The sequence below is a fragment of the Chelonia mydas genome, chromosome 5, assembly GCF_015237465.2.
Source record: "Chelonia mydas isolate rCheMyd1 chromosome 5, rCheMyd1.pri.v2, whole genome shotgun sequence".
Lineage (NCBI taxonomy): Eukaryota > Metazoa > Chordata > Testudines > Cheloniidae > Chelonia > Chelonia mydas.
Window position 1 is genome coordinate 99,395,794 of NC_051245.2, and position 22,748 is coordinate 99,418,541.

At 39.9% G+C, this 22,748-nt stretch overlaps 1 protein-coding gene across 2 annotated transcripts in view; it reads right to left on the bottom strand.

The window, feature by feature from the left end:
* LOC102938927 (histone-arginine methyltransferase CARM1) overlaps nt 1-22,748 on the bottom strand; it is a 136,397-nt gene that overhangs the window by 87,161 nt on the left and 26,488 nt on the right. Inside the window, exon 2 of one of the 2 annotated variants that reach the window (XM_037901876.2) lies at nt 142-267. The exons of the other annotated variant lie outside the window; for it this stretch is intronic. Coding sequence (XP_037757804.1) covers nt 142-267 — 126 coding nt within the window. The remainder of the gene's footprint in view (nt 1-141; nt 268-22,748) is intronic. 2 annotated transcript variants of the gene reach the window in all.

Here is a 22,748-nt window from a genome sequence, read left to right on the forward strand (position 1 = left end):
ACATATTGCAGTATGTAATAGATAATGTAGAACAGAGGGAACAGATAGGAGGAGTTTTAGTAAATATATTCATAGAGCAGCAAAGAGAGAGAAAGACGATTCTCAGAAATGCAAGATGTCTGTGATGCGGCAAGCACTTACCAGAATGTGACTTGAATTGGAGTAAGGCACTGTTGTACCCCAGTGTAATTAGGACAGATTCTTTGCCCACACGACAGTATTCAGTGTCTCTGTTAACCAAGCATTTAAACACACAGACTCCATCAGCTGAAGGGGAAAAAAATACTTTAGAAAATTTTAAAAAGTTAAACACAAAACACAAACAGAAGTATAGATATCTACAATTTAAAACTGTCCTAAGCATGCACTAAAGATGGGCAATTTAAGGGAGAAATTTGTTCTCTAGTACAGTGGTTCTCAAACTTCACCCCCTCTGTGATCCACAAAATGGCTGAATATTCACCCCCCTACCATCCATATGCCACAGGCCTTTGTGAGCTGTGCTGTGTTTGGGGGGCGGGGGGCAGTAGTAGATGCAGCAAAAGGAAGAAAGGTGAGAGTCCCTCCTCCTCTCCCCAGCCCTGTGTTCCCACAGGATCTTAACAACAGTGGAATTTTACTGGTTGCTCAGCTGGTGCAGGCAGTCCTGTAAACATCTCTAACAAAGCACTGCTGGGTCACACCTTTGGTTCAGAACCTGCTGCTCTAACCAGTGGAGTTGCAAAGAAAGAAAAAAAAAGGAAACAAGCTGTAGCAACAAAACAGAATGAAGGGACCGCAGCAATTTTTCCTTCTTTTGCATCTTTGGCATTTGGGTGCCACTAAATGCAGTTATACTATGCCACGCTGCGTGCGAAATGAAATCCACCCATAGACCCTACTTTCTACAACTTTACTGATAATGATCCAATTATTTGGCTTAACAAGAATACACTTTTAAGCACTCTTCAGCTGAAGTAAGCACAGGTACTACTCTCTGAAGAGGAAGATCAAAAATCAGAGGGATGGGAAATGGTAAATGATCAGATTCTCGCACAACCATCCTTGCAGCTGTCAGGAGGTGAGCATGTGACGCAGTTTGCACGTGTGCACGCCCTGTAAAAATATTCATCCTTACTTCCAGCAACCTGAAAATGGCTGGAAAGCTTCAAATTTATCTGGCATCTACAAAGCAGAGGCTACCAAAGATGAAGCCCTCAAACAGCGTTTTAAACTGCTACTCATCACCATAGTATCTAAGCTCCAGTGTTTTCAGAGACAATACCCTGATAGGAATCCCAGCACTTTCTCTTTTCCCTGATATTTGGGAGTCGGGAGAACATACCATCACTGAGCTTTGTTTCCAGACAGTTGCGCCTCTCATTTTAGTGTAATCCTCTGTCAGTTAAGTGTCTAGTAATTTTTTAAAGACCTACAAATAAGTAAACAGGTTGGTAGAGCTGAATGAGTGACTTTTGGGGGTGGGGAGAGAGAAAAGATTTTGGGGGGCAAATGAGAAAAAGCACAGGGGAGAAGGTGGAGCACATAGTGTAAGGAAAGAAAAGAACATAAGAAAGTGGATTGAGAGAGAAGGGAAAGAGGGTACAGACAATCAAAATAATGTAGAAAAATATACTATGATCTGGTATAGAACATGAAAGAGAAAAACTGGAGTGAGGCCAGGATGGGAAAGGTAGCACAAAAAAGCAAAAGATTTAGTAAGTTACATTTAAAAACAGTAATTCAACAGAAAGTTAATGGTAACATACTGTCCATCAAATACACTGTATTTATTCTGTTAAAAAGCAGGAAGTTCCACTAGAGGGAAGGAGAGATACACAGCACCCCACATATCCCCTCTCCTTCCACCTCCTCCCCCCCAGCCATTGGGCTTAGTCCTGGGGCTAGGAGGTGTGAGGTAAATTTTTCAAACTCTGCACTTCAAAGAGATCTGCTGTGGCTAGAAATAAATACAATATAAAGATAGTGGACACTCTAATACACATTTCATATGTTATTCTAGGCTTAACTATTCAAAACCTACGAATTTTCAAGAGTGTGTTCCCAGCTTGAGCTTGTACAAACCCAGACAGATACCTACAAATTTGGGTTTCAAGACACACGCATTTCTGTGTGCATGTACCTTCCTCCCTGGACTTGTGCCCATGAACACATCAGGATGATCCATGAGTAATACAATTGCTTACTATACATAACTTCCTCAAGTAACAAGCCAAAGTGACCATGCAATCAGCTACTTCCCCCACAGTTATATAGGGGTTCTCCTTTAGTTCTAGTTGTAGAGGCCTGTGCTTTTGGTGGTAAATATCTCCAGGGTTCAATCCCCACTGAAAACAGCAGTATCTACACAGCCACGGTCCATTACACAGATCTCACCTTTGAGAAATGAAACATTTTCTTTATCAAAGAACCAGTTCAAATAATCTCTTTGGAACAGTGCGCACACATGCACTCAAGAGTGAATTTCACTCTTCGGCTACTCTATTATGTTACTGTTTTCTCAGTGTTACAACTTACTTTCTTCTGTCAGTCTATCCGGTACCCAAAAATCAAATACACCGACTACAAAATTTAACAAAAGTTTCATGGAAGTGGTAAGGCTGATACACAGTACAAAGTTACAAAGAGAGACTGGAGCTAATATGGAAGACAGAGCTATATTGCTAGATTTACTGGATGGCTTTTTATATAGACAGAACTCAGCTGTAAGAGTACAGATCCAGATTTGGAGACTTACTCCTCCAAACTCCAAGTGTTCTGAGTCAGCTTCTTAGATAGAACTGGGCCACAACATATGACATCAACAAATGAATTTGGATGTGGATCCCAGCTTTTCTAAAAAATTTAGAGAGGAGCTGGGGAGAGCAGGTTCAAAATTGTGGTTCAGGCAGATTTCTTCTTTTCAGTTTCCCAGCATGTAATGTTTTCACTGCTGATATGAAAGGGTGGTGCTCACATACGGTACTTTTTAAAGAGGCAGCATCATATACTACATCAGTAACCTAAAATGTAAAGAATGGGGAGAGATCACTAGTAGAGTAATAACCAGAGTGTAAGCATCACATAATTCTCAGTAACATCATCGAGAAACCTGGGTCTAAAACAAGTGCAGGACATACAGAAACAGATCCACATTATCCTTCCAAGGATAAACTTTTGTCATATTTGGATTTATACCTAAAACTAGAGCTGCACAAATCTTGGTGGTTCAATTCACATGATCTTACATAAATCCTTTTCTTCGGTTTCTTCCTTTGTGAGGATTCATATTCCTTGAGTTTTCCTTTGAGGTCTGGAAGAGGGGGCAGCAGGAGGGACACTCCCACTGTTATATAATTGCAACAAATCTTATTCAAAAAGTGTGACGCATGGCCAGAAAGGATTAAGCAGCTTGCAGACTAAATGACCCAGAGCCAACCTTTAGAGACATGTTAGAAAAGTATGCAAATGGTAATTAGGGCCATACCATGGTAGATGGGCTAAAAGTTTGAATGCAAACCTGTATTGTTAGAGAATTAGAGGTGATACTAATTGTATGTGTGTATTCATATCTTGTTAGATGTTAGCCATGTAAACAGACAGTTCCTGTCTACCACTATAGCTGTTGATTCAGAGATCAAAAGGGATTAACAACCTTTAGATGAACCTTGGGTGAAATAATGTCATTGTCTATATGTCTCTTTAAAGTTTGTGATAAACTGCTTAATGAATAAATTATTGTATGTTAATCCCTGTAGCTAATTACAAGTGATGCTTAGGAAATAGGTCTACTTCAAAATCTCGATAATTGCCTATTGTTTGCCTAAGGACTCCGAGCTGTCAAAGGAGGCCTGGAACTGTATAAGAATGTCTGGGGTCCTGATCCTTTTTATCTTAGATCTGCTTGATGATTCATGCAGAGGAAGCTTAAGGCATAAGGCTGAGATCTCCCTAACCTGGATCACCCTGAATATGGACATTGGACTATATCCTATGGACTAATTCTGAAAGAACTCTTCGCAACTACAAACTCACCATCTCTACCGTGGATCTGATCTCAGAACTGTAATCATGTCTGTATGTACACTGATCTTTTAACCAACACTCTCTCTTTTCTTTTTTAATGAATTTTAGTTTAGTTAATAAGAATTGGCTGCAAGCATGTATTTGCGTAAGATCTGGAATATTCTTAACCTGGGAGGTAATGCGTCTGATTCTTTGGGATTGTTAGAACTTTTTTATATGATGGATAAGATTTTCAGTAACCCTCATCATATTTGACTTGGGTGTCTGGGTGGAGGCCTAAGGCTGGGTTGCTTTAAGGGAACTGGGTTGTTGGCTTCTGGGTAATCAGAAGCTGTTACAGAAGCTGTTTTGCACTAGTTTGGTAAAACTAAGTATTGGAATATCCACCAGTTTTGGGGATTATCTGCCCCATTCTTTGAACTTCACCCTAATTGAGTGACCTCAGCAGGGCTCCCGGGGACTCTGGTCACAGCCTACCTGAAAATGGGAATGGCTAGTACATACCCACTTACCTGATGGGGTGTTATGAGGAGGAATGAGTTAGTGTTGGTAGAATGCTTTCAACATATAAAGCACTTCAAAATTCTAGATATTTTTGTACTTTTTTTTTTTTTTTTTTTTTTTAAGTTTTCCCCATTAATAAAGTCTGCTAAACATTTTAATTCACATACAGGTGTTTCTGTGTTAGACATGAGGACTATTCTCTCTTCATTCCACCAGAGCACATCCATGCCAGTACTTTTTTCATTAAGTAAGAAAATACATTAAAAAACCTTAATTAGATTTCATTTAATGAAGCCAACACAAATCTTTCAGTTTATAATTTCTTCTCATATTTTTTCAAAATACTTTTAATCCTTTATAGCACATTATGAAAAATGCCTCACCTGGAACCTGACTGTGTAATTACTTTAAATGTCTTTTTAGTTCCAACTGCTGCTTTTCAGATAATAAAACTAGAGATACACTTTATTTATACTATACATACTCTTAGTTTAGCACAGCATCTACATATGCAGAGTCAGGAGGAGTAAAAGGTGCTTTTGAAGATCCTACCCAAGTGAGTAAAGCGCACAAGTCCTATTGACTTTTATGGGACTTGTGCTCCTTACTCATTTAAGTGATTTTGAAAATCTCACACCCAGTCTTTAACCAACCTGTGCTAAAATATTTACTGACAACCTTTAGAGATATATACCACCACCAGACAAGAAGCCAGAATCCACTCTAGATGTCCTAGACTACAAAAAACTGATATGCCCGAAGGGGTTAAAAGAGCACACACTGTGCGTCTTCAAATCTGGAATGCTGTGAAAAGGAGGATTTTGGCTCTCCGAGTAGAAGAGAGTAGGAGACAGCCATGAAGAGCCTGTGGTCAGTCACAGCATCCCCTGTAAATATCACATACTAGGCGGAAGTTTGTGTGGTCTTTTTACTGTTTCATATGGGGATAATTTTAGGCAAACCACTGGGCAATATTCAAACTACTTTGCTCCTTCATTGTGTTCCAGTAGGCCCTTACCCAAACAGTTGTGGGACCTGTATATGGCAGATTTCATGTAAGTTATGGAAAGAGCGTGCAATGCCATTTTCACTGTAATTGAAATGTTAGTAACATTGTGAAAGCGGATCTGTGCCTCTGTTTCCCCCCACCTTTTGGTCTTGTCTATTTAGAGTTTAAGCTCTGTGGGACAGGAACTGTCTCTTACAGCCCTTAAAAAAGAAAAGGAGTACTTGTGGCACTTTAGAGACTAACAAATTTATTAGAGCATAAGCTTTTGTGGGCTACAGCTCACTTCATTGGATGCATACTCCTGTTCTTTTTGCAGATACAGACTAACATGGCTGCTACTCTGAAACTTACAGCCCTTAACACACTGGAATTCTGAGTTTGGTTGTCTTCTCTAGGCACTACTAAAATACAAATAATAAATAAATAAACCACCCCCCAGCATAGGGTACTTTTAGGGCTGGACCCTAGTCCCATTTACATCCACAGGTATTATGCTGTGACTTGAGTGAGAGCACAGAATGAAGAAATCAGGGAGTGAACTCAGTACAAAAACAACAGTTATTGTTATTAAGGAAAGCTTACCCCAGATGTTGGTGTGAGCAGAAATTTGAGGATATTCAGTACTGAAAGTGAGTAAAGTTTCAGCCCAAAAGCTGCTTGTTTATGCGTGCACATGCATAATATATATTAAACAAACATATATGTAACATACACACCCACCCACAGTGTACGACCCAAAGGAAGTGCAACTTGAAAAGGAAACAAGAAAACTTCAAAAAGATTATTAAAATTCAGAACCTAAAGTACTTGACTTTATATCACTATCTTTTTTAATTTAAAAAAGTTTAAGATGACAGGTAGTAACTAACATGTACTTAGCAGATAATGAGGTCTCAGTGATTTCAGCAGTGTTACATATGTAATATTTAAGGAATGTATGTATTTCTGTACAATTCCTCATTTCTATTAGGGAAAACTTTATTTTCTTTAATCAGGCATGCATGGCTTCCTGCACCGTCCACTTACTGTATATTACACCTTTCATGCAGAACACTACAAAATGCTGAACAAAACCTCATATGTGTAACAGCTCATAAAACATTGAAATATATGACTATGATTTCATCTGATAAACACTAAAAGCCAAGTTGAAAACTTGTGCTTTTTTGCCTAGATATAAGAGGCATGATGATCTTGCCTGAAGCAACTTCATCAAAAGCTAACTATACAGACTAAGATTCTGTACAATGCAGGCCATCTCTCTGTAGGTCTATAAGAAGCGTCTTGCATGATCAGGAATATACCGTACATACTCGTTCATAAGCCGAATTTTTCTGGTAAAAAAGTGAAGCATCAAAGAGCTGGAGTCGGCTTATCAACAGGTCTACACCAAAATTTGATGATTTTAAGCTCTTCTGAATTATTGAATATCCAATACATTGTCGTTTTGTTTACCTGGAGTGTTCGCAGGCACGGAGCCCATCAGCTCCCAGTGGCCGTGGTTCGCCGTTCCCACCCAATGGGAACTGAGGGAAGTGGTGGCCACCACATCCCTCGGTCTGCGCCACTTCCTGCAGCTCCCATTGGCTGGAACGGCAAACCACGGGCACTGGGAGCTGAGGGGCTCCGTTCCTGCAGACGCTCCAGGTAAACAAAACGTCCCGACCCGCCAACGGCTTACCCTGACGGGCCGGGAGACAAAGTTTGCCAACCCCTGTTGTAGATCGCTGATGATGGAACATCAATTCTGGATTCACTTCTTTAAAAATTTGTTAACATTTTATTTTTACTTAAATTGTATATTTGTTATGTTATAAATGAGATAAAAGAAGTATTAATGTAAATAAAATGTATGGATATCAATTATACAATTTTTCTCAGTTCATGTCCATGTAAACAAAGCACTTAAAGAATGTGCTTCCCTAAAGTTCAATTTTCCTAGTACTAGCGGTTTGCTTTTCCTAGAATTGTTCTACTACAGGACTATATTATAATTATTTTTATAGTGAGTACTTATATTGATTGTAAAGTAATTTATTGTCAATATTGCAGCCTTTTAAAGCTGCAAAGTATTTGTTTAGTGGACTAGATTGGCTTGAAATGAACGCTAAAAGAGCAGTGCTGCAGACCTGCATGACATTTGACCCATGCATTTCACAAAATGCTACACCTTACAAGCCAATCAGAAAAATACAATGAACGATAGTACTATGGCACTGGTGTCAGTCCGCTACTGTGTAATTTGATCTCTTCATGCATTTCTACCAATGGACCTCGTGAGTCTCGAGCCAATCTGAAAATATAACACACAGAATCGATGGATTCTGTAATAAAATTGAAATAGCCTGTTATTGCCCAGACATGCCAATCTACATGGCTGCTTTCAAATAAACAAAGAACAATAATAATTTGACAGTGATAAAGCAGGTGACATTCCTACATAAAATCCTACAAAATCTATAACTAAATTATTATTTTCTAATATTTTCATACTAGTATTTAAAATGAACAACCGTGAAATCAAAAGAAAACAGTCTGCTTATCATGCAGCGTTCAAACTTAAAGTTGTTGAATATGCAGAAGCAAACAATAATTGCGCTGCTGCTTGTGAATTCTGTATCAATGAGAAGCAAGTAAGAGAATGGCGAAAAAATAAAACAACACTAAAAGACATGCCAAGAAGCAAGAAAAAATGTCCAATGAGGTGTGCTTCATTTCCTGAGCTGAAGAAAGATCTCAATGATTGGGTTGTTGAATGTCGACAAAATGGGTATGTTGTCACTAGAACTGGAATTTGTCTGCGTGCTCTGCAAATGTCAAAAGATGACAAATACAAATCAGTAAAGCCGTCAATGTTTGTCGCATCAGCGGGTTGGTGTACTCGCTTCATGAACCATCATGGTCTCTGTCTTCGTCAGCAAACAAAGATAGCGCAAAAGCTGCCAAGAGATCCGGAAGAAAAAAATCGAACCTATCCCCAAAGGTTTATTATAAAACATCGAAAGGAATACGCATTTGAACTTGAATTGAACAAATAGAAAATATGGACGAAACATCGATGACATTTGATCTTCCGAGCAACAGAATGGTAACAGGTGTTGGTGAAAAAACAGTGGTTAATTAAAACCACTGGCCATGAAAAAAATCAATTTTACCGTGGTTTTATCGTGTTTGGCCAATGGATCAAAGCTCCCTCCTGTTGTTATTTTTAAAAGAAAAACCTTGCCTAAAAACATGGAATTTCCTGCTGGTGTCATTGTACATGCACACAAAAAGGGATGGATGGATGGATGAAAGTGGGACTATTGAATGCCTGGAAAAAAGTGTGGAATAAGAGACCAGTAGCACTTTTCAAGAAATCTGCTATGCTCATTTGGGACATGTTCAGGGCACACAAGATGGATGAGGTGAAAAATGTGGCCAAAAAAATGAAAACTACTTTGCCTGTAATATCTGGAGGCTTAACTTCGGTTCTACAACCACTTGACATCTGCCTGAACAAACCCTTTACAGACAGACTACGCAAAATGTGGTCTGAATGGATGTGCTCAGGCATGGCAAAGTTGACAAAAGGCAGGAATCTTATGAAGCCAAAATCAATCTGGTCGCCCAGTGGGTCAAGGACGAGTGGGAGTCCATTCCCTTGGAAATGACAGAAAAATCATTTCAGAAATGCTGTATCAGCAATGCACTCAACGGGTCAGAAGACGATGCCATATCTGATGATGACACAACAGAGGCTGATGAGGAGAAGGAATATGAGTCTGAAGATGACACTGCCAACATCTACGATGACAATGCAGGTAACAGCTGTGACTGAAGCAGAGTTTAATTAACTGTTTTGGACTTTGAAGGATTTTAAGACTTTTTAAATAAGTACCTTAGAACAATATGAGACTTTAATATCAGTAAATGGATATTTAAAACACTGACTATAATTTTGAAGGTGATAATAACAACAGGTTTTTCGTTAGATTACATTAAAATAATTCCAGCAAAACTTGAGTGTTTTTTTTGATGCCAACTTTAAAAATACAGCAGGGGTGTGCAAACTTTGGCTCCCGGCCTGTTAGGGTAAGCCGCTGGTGGGTCAGGAAGTTTTGCTAACCTGGAGCATCTGCCACTTCCCGCAGCTCCCATTGGCTGGGAACGGTGAACTGTGGCCAGTGGGAGCTGCGGGGATCCGTGTCTGCGAACGCTTCAGGTAAACAAAACATCCAGGCCCGCTAGCAGCTTACCCTGATGGACCGGGAGCCAAAGTTTGCCAACCCCTAAAATATAGGGTCTGCTTATGAAAGGGTCATGGAGTTTTTGCCATTTTTACCTCTCCATCTTGGCTAATGGGCAAGTATATACCGTAAGTGGTTGAAAGGTCAGTTATGTCCATTAAAAAAAACAACAACCCACAACACTTCATCTTATCTAATTTTTAGTTGATTATATAACTGATACTTTGTTGGACTAGTAATCAGCCAGTGGTCAAATGGTCAGAGTGCATTTTGATAATTTGCCCTCTCACAAGGAATATAGCAACATTCTCAATTAACTGGAGTTTCATGCATGATCTTATTAGACAGTGTCCCCCAGTAGGAAATTGTAAACATTCTCTCTCTCTCTTTTAAGAAACACTACCCAAGGATCTCAAAAGGTTTTAAAGCATTTATAAATTAAGCCTCAAAATCCACCTATAGAACTAAAATGAATGTTTCCCATAAGTCATTAATTAAGATTCCACTAGACACTAATGGCAACATTTTATCACAAAGCAAGGACTCCCTCCCTACCAAACACAGCCACCAGGAGCATATTATTTGGAGGAACAATTTAGCTGCCATCAGTCATTTAAAATGACAAGGCTGGGAGCAATGTTTTCTTCATATCACGTTTGGAGTTAAGTTCTTCAAAATCTAAAACGAGATATTAGGTAGATGTGATGATACACATGATATAATTACTGGACTCTCAGAGTCAGAATAAATGATAACAGTCCTACCTCTTATGTAGCCGTTCATCTGCAGATCTCAAAGCACTTTACAAAGGAAGTCACTAACATCACCACCATTTTACTGATGGGGAAACTAGGCAGAAAGAGGTGAAGTGACTTGCCCAGGGTCACCCAGTAGAACTGTGGCAGAGCTAGGAATAGAACCCAGGTCTGCTGAGTCCCAGTTCAATGCACTATAGAAATTACAGCCCACCTCATTCTAAAGAAAAATTCTTGCTAAAGTATCTTGTTAATGCTACAAAACCAAGCAGTGAATCATCTTCATGCTGAGCAATGATGGGATCATAAGTGAGACTATTATGAATGGCAGTGAACTGAGCTCATTAAGACAGACTGGTGATAAAAACCAAGCACTGAACCTAAGAGATCCATTAATAGTCATTAGTGCATAATGCAGTCAAGCCAATACTTTGTTCATCGTAAAAGTCTAATGCAACAGAGAATTCAAGTTGGATGAAGGCTGAAGGAGCAGAGGTAAGCCTGGTACATAAACTCAGAATACCTAATAAGCACCATTTTGGTAGTATGGTCAGAATTGAAACTAAACTAGAGCTTCTCAGATAGCTAAGCATTACTGAAGACGGACAGCATTTTTCAAGCAATTAACAAATGTTTGAAACTTTGCTCTGGAGGGAGTTTTGATGTTGGTGAGAAATTAATAAGTCTTCCCAGGTTAAATTTGTTTCTCTAAAATGTAGCAGTCTTAAGAGTGGATCCCAAGAAGGAATTCATTTTTGAGACAAAGGAATGATAACTCAAGAGTGCTGCACAAAAGAGATATTTGGACCTTCGACTGCTCTGGAAGCTATTTTATACAATACTGCCAGCCAGTTCAAAAACATCTGATTCCAGTTTCCCAGAAGATTAATCATTTATTTAGGAAGAGAGATTACAAGAGTGAGAACACAGTAAAACTACTGGAGGAGATTTCAGCACCAAAAATCAGTTTTAGAAATTTAGGAAACAAAATGAATAACTACGTAAGACTATTGATCCTTGCAGGAAAAGCACTGAGTAGCGAGAATCTGGCAGTCTTAAAATGCAAGCTATTTTACAGAAACGGAAAGTTTTGCATTACACATTTCAGAAGAAGCTAAAAGATTAGTACCTTGCATGGCTTCCATATTCATCCACCCACCCACCGACCCTTCGAAGCAAACACAGGCCCTACAAATTAAAAGAAAAAAGTGAATTATAGTATGAATGCTTGGCCCACTTTTTCTGATCTGTCACATAATCTGATCTTGCTACACACCCAAATATGACTTATTGCTTTGACTGATGCTGTACCATTTGCTTAGTTAGTTTATAAACAAATAAGGAAATGTGCATGATCTGTATGTCCAAAAGTTTCTGCTAATATGCAGTGTTTAACAGTTTTTATATTCACCAATTTAAAAAATTCCCACCTGGGATGATGACTAAAATTACTGAGCTTCTATCAGCAGGTTCTTTACAATTTTCAAACTTGATTTACATGATTATAATTTTGCTGATCGTATGAGATGAGCAGGCCACCTATATAGGAGATGCCAAGATGTCACATTATTGCAACGTATGAGATGACCATACTGATTAGCGCACACTGAACCAGAGTCCTGCAACTAGCTTGCTTAAAACAAATGCCATTCAGTTTTTATGACTCATTATCTTAAAGACAATAACAGGAATGAGAAAGTTTCTTTTGAAAGGAAAACCAACATCTCAGGGAGAGCTAAGAAAGGTGGAATCATAAACATCTTTAGCATCTGTTACAGAATATCTTTGGAAATAATGATACCTAGAGTGCAAATGCTGAACAGGGAAGAAAAGTGTGAACAATCCAGAGGAGGCAAAGGGGGGAGAGGGGGAAATCGCAGGTCAGAGAAAGAACAAGGTGACTAAGAAAATGAGAGTTGATAGCACTTTTATATACATATGTGACCTTCATCTACTGAACAAGCCAATGCATCTGAAGTTGCCACAAAGTAATGTAAGAAAGAATTCAAAGCTATACCCAAGTAGATATCACAGTAATCCATAATCACAGCCACAATATATGAACTGGTTTCCAACAGCAGATCTACTAAATCAGCAACAAAGTGAACAGAAACAGAAGTTCCAGTCACCTAAAGAGAATTCTAAGAAGAGGGGATATACTAGCAGATATGGCAGGACTGGTTTGGACTCAAGTTATCTTGCTGAAATAAAATGTCTGACATTCCCTCTGCATCCAGAATGTAATATCTCCAAGAACTAGAGCCTGAAATACTGCGTATGATACAACAAACCACGAAACAGTTGGGGGCCTCAGCACAGTCGAGTTCCATATTGTCATGGATGGGGGGGAAAAAGGAAATCCAGAAAATGGAAAACAGCATGGCAAACAGACTATGGACTGTTATGGCAAAAGAAAAATTGGTTCTTTCTATTACAGACAAACATCATGACTACCTGTTATGTCTCAGAAGTGTTAATACATTGAAATAGACAAGGTTTATAAAACTTGACCAACTGCAATATACACACCTCAACTTTTATAAATATACACCAAGTATTTCTCTTACATTGCTATCGTAGTTGTTAAAGTTATCTTTATTGCTGTATCTGTATTTTCACGGCTGGCAATAATCTGTCACTTTTCGATCAGATCCCTGCCTATTTGTACGAAGGAAGGAAAGCAAACAGCATACTTATTTTCTTTCTTTGTACTTGGTAGCACAGATTGCCAACCACAGTGAGATGCTCAAAAGATTTACAAGGTCTGCAAGATTGAAGAGAAAATATAAATTATGATTTTATAAAATATATGTCAACATTTATGCAGTTGAGATTGGGCATAAAGGAGGAGAGGGAAAAATGAGGCGCTACTACTGAGTAAAAGGCTTCAAACAGATGAGTTATATAGATCAATAATCTATATGCTCCTGAGATCTATCAAATAATTCACAAGTAAATATTGGTTCAACATGGGGCCTAGAATTATGTTAGCCTGGGAATGGGTTCTCTTGAGGCTGAGCATATCAAAAAGAAACTATAAACAATGCCACTTTTTGATCTGTAGTGTTTTGAAAATTACAATTATTGGCACCTCTGTAACCTGAAAAAAATAATCAGGTATAAATATTATTATTCCTGGTGGAGACCCTTAGCACTTCTACCATCTAATGCTTCTAGGAGTGTTGGGATAGGAAGAGGAAGTACAGTGGCAAATGTAGTTTGTGGAGTAAGAAGAGACGGAGGTAAATATATACATTTAGTGCAAAAATGTCCTTTTGAATGTAATCTACACTCCCCTCCCCTCCCCCAAAAACCAAAAACAAATATAGTTTTAGTTTGCAATTCAAATGAAGCTCTTGGGTATTAAGATATTGAACAGAAAATTGCAGAGTTAGGGGCATCATACACATTTGACACCTAGTCAGCTTCAAAATAGGTGACTGCTGTTATTTGTATTGGGGTAACACCTAGGAACCTCCCCACTACAGCCCCCTGTGCTAGCACTGTACAGACAAATAGTACAAATGACAATCCCAGTTCCAGAGAACTTGCAATCTAGGTTACAGAGAGCAGATGGACAAAGAGACAGTTGGTGGGAAAATGAAGTAATAAAATGAACAAGAATTTAGCAGAAAAATGGAAGCCACAGCTTGCCTCTTGCTGAGCAAACTTTTAAAAGTGTTTACAGTACTATTCAGTCAATACTGCTTGACTATTTACAGGAAACCGTATAGTCAGTTTCACTAACTGCTGTCTAACATAAAAGGATAAAAAATATATTTCTAATCTTAGGCCTTCGCTCTACACTACAACTTTTAATCTAGTTTGTAATCAGCGAATGAACATATTGCCTCTAAATGGTTTGTGACCACACACAACATAATTAATACACAGTAGATGTATGGCATCCTGGCCAGAAAGCTAAGTTGGCTCTCTATTCTCCTCCCGTAACCAGTTCTAAACACTGTTTTATTTCCCATGTAAATTGATCCCTTAAACTATCCCTGTGCAGCCAGTAGGGCCACCCCTCCTTCTTTACAGCTCTCTGGGCAGCAATTAGGACATCCTAGAGCACCTTGGCGGGTGTCCGGATGGAGCTGCTGTGCATATACGCCCTCAGAGCACTCTATCCCTGCTGAGGTGTCATTGATAGAACTCGCTGAAAAGTAAAAACCTATTTTCATTAAAAACTGTGAAGTTATTTTCATTTCAAAGGGCTGGTCTACTCTTGAAAGCTGTACTGGTCTAACTATGTTAGTTAAGTGTAGGGTTGGTTTTTTTGCTTTGGGTTTTTTTTTCTTTTCTGATCAGCATTTGTGCTGGTACAGCTATGTGTGGACAAAGTTATACAAAGGTGCCTTATTCCAACTACGCCACTTCCTGTACATAAATAGCTATACCTGTATAAAGCATCAGTTCACTAGCATAACTTTGTCCAGGCTAGGGGGAAGTACAACTTTCCAGTGCAGACAAAGTCAGAGTGTTTGAAATAGACCCATTTTGTATTTTTAAAGTATTTTTTATTTATTTATTTTTCAATTTTCCAAAAATATATTTGCAACTGGTTATCAAAGGTTTTCATTTACCAAAAACCTGTTTTTCATTAACTTCTTTTTAAAAAGGCCAATTGTTCACACACACACACACACACACACACACACACACACACACACACAGTTCAAAAAAATTCAATCAACTTTAATTAAAGGATAGATGCCCCGATTTTTTTCTGAATGCAACATCCAAACATGGTGAGGTAGATGCAGTCACAAACTCAGCTGACACATGATTATGTTGTGTGACTTTTTCGTCTCCACATTACTACCGGTATGTCTTCGTAACTGGAACGGAGATAAGCATGTCACAAATTGGTTACTAAAACATGACTGTTTTTAGAGTGGACTGGTGCTTAGGTATAATGAAGGTAAAAGGTTCTCAGCTATAAATATAATTTTAAGAGTTAGTAAACGGAAGAAAAAAAATTCACAGAAGTGTTCATTTCCAGTTTTCACTTAAGTTTTCCAACAATCTCTACTTTTTCCTTTCTCTGTGCTCTTCTATAGCAATTTCATGGTAAATTCACTGTTTTCTCTGTTGTCTCATCCTACCATGTGTAAATAACATACTACAGATAGGTCTTTCTTAACTCAAGGTATAAAAGTCTAGTGAATTGATTGCACATTTGTTCTTCACACCTGGCAGATCCCTAGGATCAGACTACAAGCTCTATCAGGCTATGGCCTTTTCTTCATACTTACTCATAAAGTGCCTAGTATAGCGTGGGCATTAAACAAAAACAAAGCAAAAAAATCTGTCAGTACATCTTTAACTTGATTAGACATAAAAAAAATGTTGTGTGTTATTTGAAAAGAAAAAGTACCAGACTTTATATTGTAGGATAAAAAAATGCAATAAAAACAAAGTTAACTGTCATACCCTGTAAAAACATTTTGCTACATAAATGGCTGTCTTTTTAGTTCAAAGATATTTTTATATCAGCAGCAAGATTCAATGTTATGTTCAAATGCTCATTTACATTGGTGCCTGAGTACAGGCTACAGTACTGAACAACATGATTCACTGCAAATAGCTCCAAATAACCAATGGCTAGAGTAGATTGGAATTGGAATGGAGCTCTCATTGCACTAGCCAAAGAACAGGCTAGTTACTGGGAGAGCTGCTAATCCAATCCAGAGGCAGAAGGGACATTCCCCATGTGCTGCACTCTCCTGCTCCCAGTCTCACTTTGACACCCGGAAATAGCTTCCTACCAATCTCATGGAAAGCACCACCACAAATCCTACCCACCACTTAAAAGTAGGGCTTAAATGGGGGAACAGACCTTAGACTGGCCCTCTCCACAGCGTCGAATTTCATCCAGCAAGAATAAGGTGTATAAACAGGCTGACTTCTAACTAGAATAGTATTTTTACTGTAGACAAGAGATCCAAATCTTTTGGAGAAAAGTTCATAGTGGGGGAAATGGTTTTTAATTTAGAAAATAGGATTGTGATAGGGTGAAACCCCATCACAGGATAGAAGGGATAACTAACTGGAGCCAACACCTATTGCACCTGTGTTGTGGTTAATTAGTTGCTTCTCAGCCACAGGGTGCTGGACCAACAGACCTCAGATGATAACTTAATAGACCACCTTTGCCTCAAAAAAGTTCAGTCTGGAAGAAGGAACCACTGGGACTCTTGTGAAGGGGCTTGAAGCAGAGTCTGCAGGAGAACAGATGCCTCTGGAAGATGCAGTCCGAGAGGCCCAGGGCTCAATACCAGAGTTAGGGAAGAAGACAGTCACTCCAAAACAGCTGCGAAAGGACACTGAAGTCAGAGACCAGAGGAAGGGCTGATTTGTCTGAGCTTTCGTTACCCTAAAAAGGTATCTGAATTAGATGCTTCTTGGCAAGAGGGCTGAATGGCGCACAGAGGCAGATGGCCTACTGGGAGCGAAGGAGATGAAGCCTTACAGCTCTGGTCCCTGACGCAAAGGGGTATACTGACGGTGATCACACAACTCATAACAGGGGTGTGTATTCATGTAAAATTATTGCACCCAAAAGACTAAAGGGAAATAAGGGGCTTAAAACAAACAAAAGGAAGTATTTTTTCACACAACGCACAGACAACCTGTGGAAACTCCTTACCAGAGGATGTTGTGAAGGCCAAGAGTATAACAGGGTTCAAAAAAGAACTAGATAAATTCATGGAGGATAGGTCCATCAATGGCTATTAGCCAGAATGGGCAGGGATGGTGTCCCTAGACTCTGTTTGCCAGAAGCTGGGAATGGGCAACAGGGGATGGATCACTTGATGATTACCTGTTCTGTTCACTCCCTCTGGGGCACCTGGCATTGGCCACTGTCGGAAGACAGGACACTGGGCTAGATGTACCTTTGGTCTGACCCAGTATGGCCGTTCTTATGTTCTTAAGCCAAGCTCAATATCCTACCACGAGGCAAGATTTCAAAAGACACCCATTGTGCTTGCTGCTTCTTGCAAATGTACAAGAGCAATCTTGAAGTATCCCTTTAAAACTACACACACAGGCTCCCCAAGAGGCTTGAAATGCAGAGGCTTTAGAGTACAAGCAGAGCTCAGCTGAGTGAAAATTTTACTTGTGAAATAAAAGGGAAGGCCAATAAGAATGTAAAGCTGTGGTTTTGTCCAGTACCTTAAAAAAACCCACAACCATTTAAAAATGAGAAGAGGTATGGAAATGTCATCTATACTGAAGTAAAGACTATTTAACCCAGATTATTCTTTGATATTTCTTGAAAGAAAAGCATTTGTAACTGTCAAAAGGCATCGAAAGAGAGCTATGCTGGGATTTGACTCTTATTTCCTTCCAGACTGAAGGCTGTGTTCAAAATTCTGACATATTGTTTCCTTATCAGAAGAAACTACCAGCATCTGGGATCAGGGCACACAGGAGACAAAAATCCAGACCCACCAAGTGTCATGCATCTCATGTGACATTTATGAATTTGGCAGGTCTGTCCCACATCTCATGGAAAACTCATACAGAGAAAAAGAGAAAGAACTCATTCAGCAGGACCAGTGTGCCCTTTAGCAGCACTACATACATCCCACACAATTTTTTAAGCAGAAGTTTATGGCTATATGCAACTTATTTAGAAAATAATCAAATTAGTTCACTGACTATTTTGTATAAACATCACACATGGAGCTGTACCAAACTTGGCAGCTATGAAAATGAGTTTGCCATTTTCACTGCCTGAGGGCTTTATTATCTGAAACTGTCAATATTAAAGAACAAAATTATGTAATTGCATTTGTTTAAAATCCATTTCTGAGTGTTAAAACTCATTTGCCAGAAGGCCAAAAGCATAACATTTTCATCTGGTATTTAGGCCAGAAATTGTCTCGTTAGATGCCTTGTGTATACTCTCCTAATTCTAGATGTAATTCATCCCATATCACGCAAAGCCCAGGTAATTAGACTTTGCATGGGGAACTCAGGAGGAGTAGCGAGACATGGGATTTGCAGATTGCCAAATTGCAGATAGCACCAGAGGGACCTTCCAACCTACGTATGGGAAGATTGCATGCTGAGCACCTGCATTGCACTCCCCAGACAATGATTTTGTGTCACTGGATACATTTAAAATATTTATCTAATAGTCCCCGACTCCACTCCCAGGCCTTACTTAATCCTTTTCTCCACTCCGCCTGGCTTATCAGGGTTTTCAGGGACCCCCTTCTCCAGCATGCAGAGGCTGTCTGCCTGCAAAAACCCCCATGTCCCCATGCCATCCTGTAGAGCTAAAAGCAGATATAAGTTGTGTTGAAAAGTCTGCTGCAGGATCTTTCTGCTCAGCTTAATTTCAGCTCATGAATTTCCTCTAACAATATTTGAAGAGCTTTCCTATCTAGTGGATATCAGGCATGTGGGGAACTCATATGGCACAGTGGCCTCAGAGGAACTGGTTGGAAGGCCCTCCTACCCCAAAACATAAGGGACACAAATCAAACAGCCTTCCTCTCTCCAGTTTTCTTGGGTACTATAAACTGAATAAATCCCACTAAATTCCTTCCCAGGAAGAGCTCATTGGACTTATTTGACCTCAACACAGCATTTCTACTTGGTTCCTTTTTCCCAGTCCCCTTTCTCACCCATTGTTTGTCTTGTTTTTTCCCCTCCACATTTTTTTTTTAAATTGTTCTCATGTTTTTAAATTCTTCTCCCCTCCTACTCAGCAGAAAACTACATATTGCTTGGCACAGATCTGAATGGGCAGCCACTGGTATTCTCCACAGTTGAGCTATGTGCCATAGGAACAGAGCAGAAAAGCCTGAGCTAACAGATTGCTGATTGAACCTGCAGCAAAGTACAGGAGAGCTACATTTGGGACTGCGATAGGAGCAAGGAGGCAAGGTGGGAGACTTTCAAGTAGTCACTTGCCACTGGCAACAGAAGCCACTGTGGCAGGGGTGGGAGTTGGTAGTGGCTATGGAACATGAAGTCTCCCCCATTTAATTTCTTTGCCCTGCATCCCTCTCCTCTTTGAGGGCTTGTCTACACACATATTTTGCGGCAAGCTGAGATGTAAGTCTACATTGTGCTGGCCTGCCAGGGATTAAGTGTTCATGTGGACCCAGCTGCTGCACATTAAAAGTTCCGCGGAGTGCTCTGAAACAGGAGTAGATTGAATGGCACTAGGAGACTTTTAGTGCATAGCAGCAGGGTCCACACAGATAGTAGGTGCCTGTTTGGTACAAACTAAGCATTTGTGTAGAAAAGCCCTAGGAGAGAGACAGACAGACAAACAGAGACAGAGAGAGAACAATTTTTGTGTACTACAGTTCTACTTAAATAATTGTTAGGTTAGAAAATTATTTAATGAGTTCCACAAAGCCGGAAAGGAAAGGAAAGGAAAGGAAAGGAAAAAGGTTCGAATACTCACTACCCAGAATACGATTGGCAAACTAACAGCAAAAGTCTTTTGTGGCCTAACTGTGGATCTGAAACACATTTGGTCCTTGATAAATTGAGCACAATGAAAATCAGCAACAATTCTTTAAGAGCCCAACTTTCAATGTTCACATGAATGCTAACAATGTTTACAATTGTAAGAATTAGAAACCAAGAGAAAGCTAACCAGTGACAATTGTTAGAGATAACAGCTAGTATGTCAAAAACATCAGTACTAATAGATTGCATTTATTGAACCCCTGCATTAGTTTATTTTCACATTAGCTACGTTTGAAGCAGAATGTCTAATGAAACCTATTTCTAGACAAATCCTGTTACTACAGGTGAGCATCTCTGTTGCAGTCCATCAATTAAGGTAGGGTAACTTTCATACAGCAGTATTACGCTTGACTCCATATGCAACATAGGAAAAGAACTGCAATGTCCTTGCTGCCCCCATATTTTAGCTGACAAAAAGGTTTGAATTTGGCAATAATGGCCCATTATTTAGTACCTAAAAGAGTATACAAATAGGCCTTAGTAGTCTTTTGCTGATGAGTTATCAATGAACCCTAAAACAGTAAACCAAAAACTGCAGGTGTCTATAAAATGATTGCTGACCTTGGCAATAGTGTATAAAACATTTAAAATGGCACTAATTCTAAGCCGTCTTAATGAATATCACGTGGAATTCATATTGCTTTAAAACACTAGAGCAGAGGAATCTGTGTTTTTAATCCAGCTACACTTAGTAGAGAAAATGTTCTGTAGGATTTATGATTTAAAGTCTTTTTAAATTATTAAAAATTGAGAATAAATATAATAGGACTTGTTATAAAAAAGCAAGACCTGTGTACTAAACTGGTGGTGGGGAAAACAGAGGGACAAGCTTAACATAATAAAGTACATGCCAGACTGTGGTTGTCACTAGAAGAATACTCTAGCTATGTCTACAAACCCTGCCGATGATAGCACGATGTAGATAAGTAACTGATTCTACTAGTCAGAAGCTAGCCTACAATTCAGGGGTGCTACATGACAGCAGGTTTTCTCTATAAATGGAGGACATTTTAACACTTAGGGTATGTCTACACTACGAAATTAGGTCGAATTTATAGAAGTCGGTGTTTTAGAAATCGGTTTTATATATTCGAGTGTGTGTGTCCCCACAGAAAATGCTCTAAGTGCATTAACTCGGCGGAGTGCTTCCACAGTACTGAGGCAAGCGTCGACTTCCGGAGTGTTGCACTGTGGGTAGCTATCCCACAGTTCCCGCAGCCTCCACTGCCCATTGGAATTCCGGGTTGAGATCCCAATGCCTGATGGGGCTAAAACATTGTCGCGGGTGGTTCTGGGTACATATCGTCAGGCCCCCGTTCCCTCCCTCCCTCCGTGAAAGCAAGGGCAGACAATCGTTTCGCGCCTTTTTTCCTGGGTTACCCGTGCAGACGCCATACCACGGCAAGCATGGAGCCCGCTCAGCTCACTGTCACCGTATGTCTCCTGGGTGCTGGCAGACGCGGTACTGCATTGCTACACAGCAGCAGCAACCCATTGCCTTGTGGCAGCAGACGGTGCAATAGGACTGGTAGCCGTCATCGTCATGTCTGAGGTGCTCCTGGTCGCCTGTGTGAGGTCGATCAGGAGCGCCTGGGCAGACATGGGCGCAGGGACTTAATTTGGAGTGACTTGATCAAGTCATTCTCTTTAGTCTTGCAGTCAGTCCTATTGAACCATCTTATGGTGAGCAGGCAGGTGATATGGATTGCTAGCAGTCCTATTGCATCATCTTCTGCGGGGCAGGCAAGAGATGAGGATGGCTAGCAGTCCTTCTGCACCGTCTGCTGCCAGCCAAAGATGTAAAAGATAGATGGAGTGGATCAAAACAAGAAATAGACCAGATTTGTTTTGTACTCATTTGCAACCCTCCCCCCATCACCCCCCCGTCTAGGGGACTCATTCCTCTAGGTCACAGTGCAGTCGCTCACAGAGAAGGTGCAGCGAGGTAAATCTAGCCATGTATCAATCAGAGGCCAGACTAACCTCCTTGTTCCAATAAGAACAATAACTTAGGCGCACCATTTCTTATTGGAACCCTCCGTGAAGTCCTGCCTGAAATACTCCTTGATGTAAAGCCACCCCCTTTGTTGATTTTAGCTCCCTGTAAGCCAACCCTGTAAGCCGTGTTGTCAGTCGCCCCTCCCTGCGTCAGAGCAACAGCAAACAATCGTGCATCTGAGTTGAGAGTGCTGTCCAGAGCAGTCACAATGGAGCACTCTGGGATAGCTCCCGGAGGCCAATACTGTCAAATTGTGTCACAGTACCCCAAATTCGACCCGGCAAGGCCAATTTAAAGCGCTAATCCACTTGTCAGGGGTGGAGTAAGGAAGTCGATTTTAAGAGCCCTTTAAGTCGAAATAATGGGCTTCATCATGTGGACAGGTGCAGGTTTACATCGATTTAACACTGCTAAATTCGACCTAAAGTCCTAGTGTAGACCAGGGCTTACATGCTCTGCCTCTTCAAACCCTAATGGTGTTGATTTAAACTGGATGAAAACAGCAGACGACAAAACTTTAGGCCAAAAAACACATGGCCGATTTTTAAAAACTGTACTGTACCAGATGAGACAATAGTCAATCTGCCTTATAGTTTCATACTGTCCCCATCAACACAGTATCTGAGTGCCTTCATTATAAGGCTGATAAGAAATTTGCTATTCCTATCTAAAAGGTATGCTGCCCTCATCTATAGCCAAAACCCAATGGTTTAAAACAAGACAAAAACATCCCTATAATGCACTTA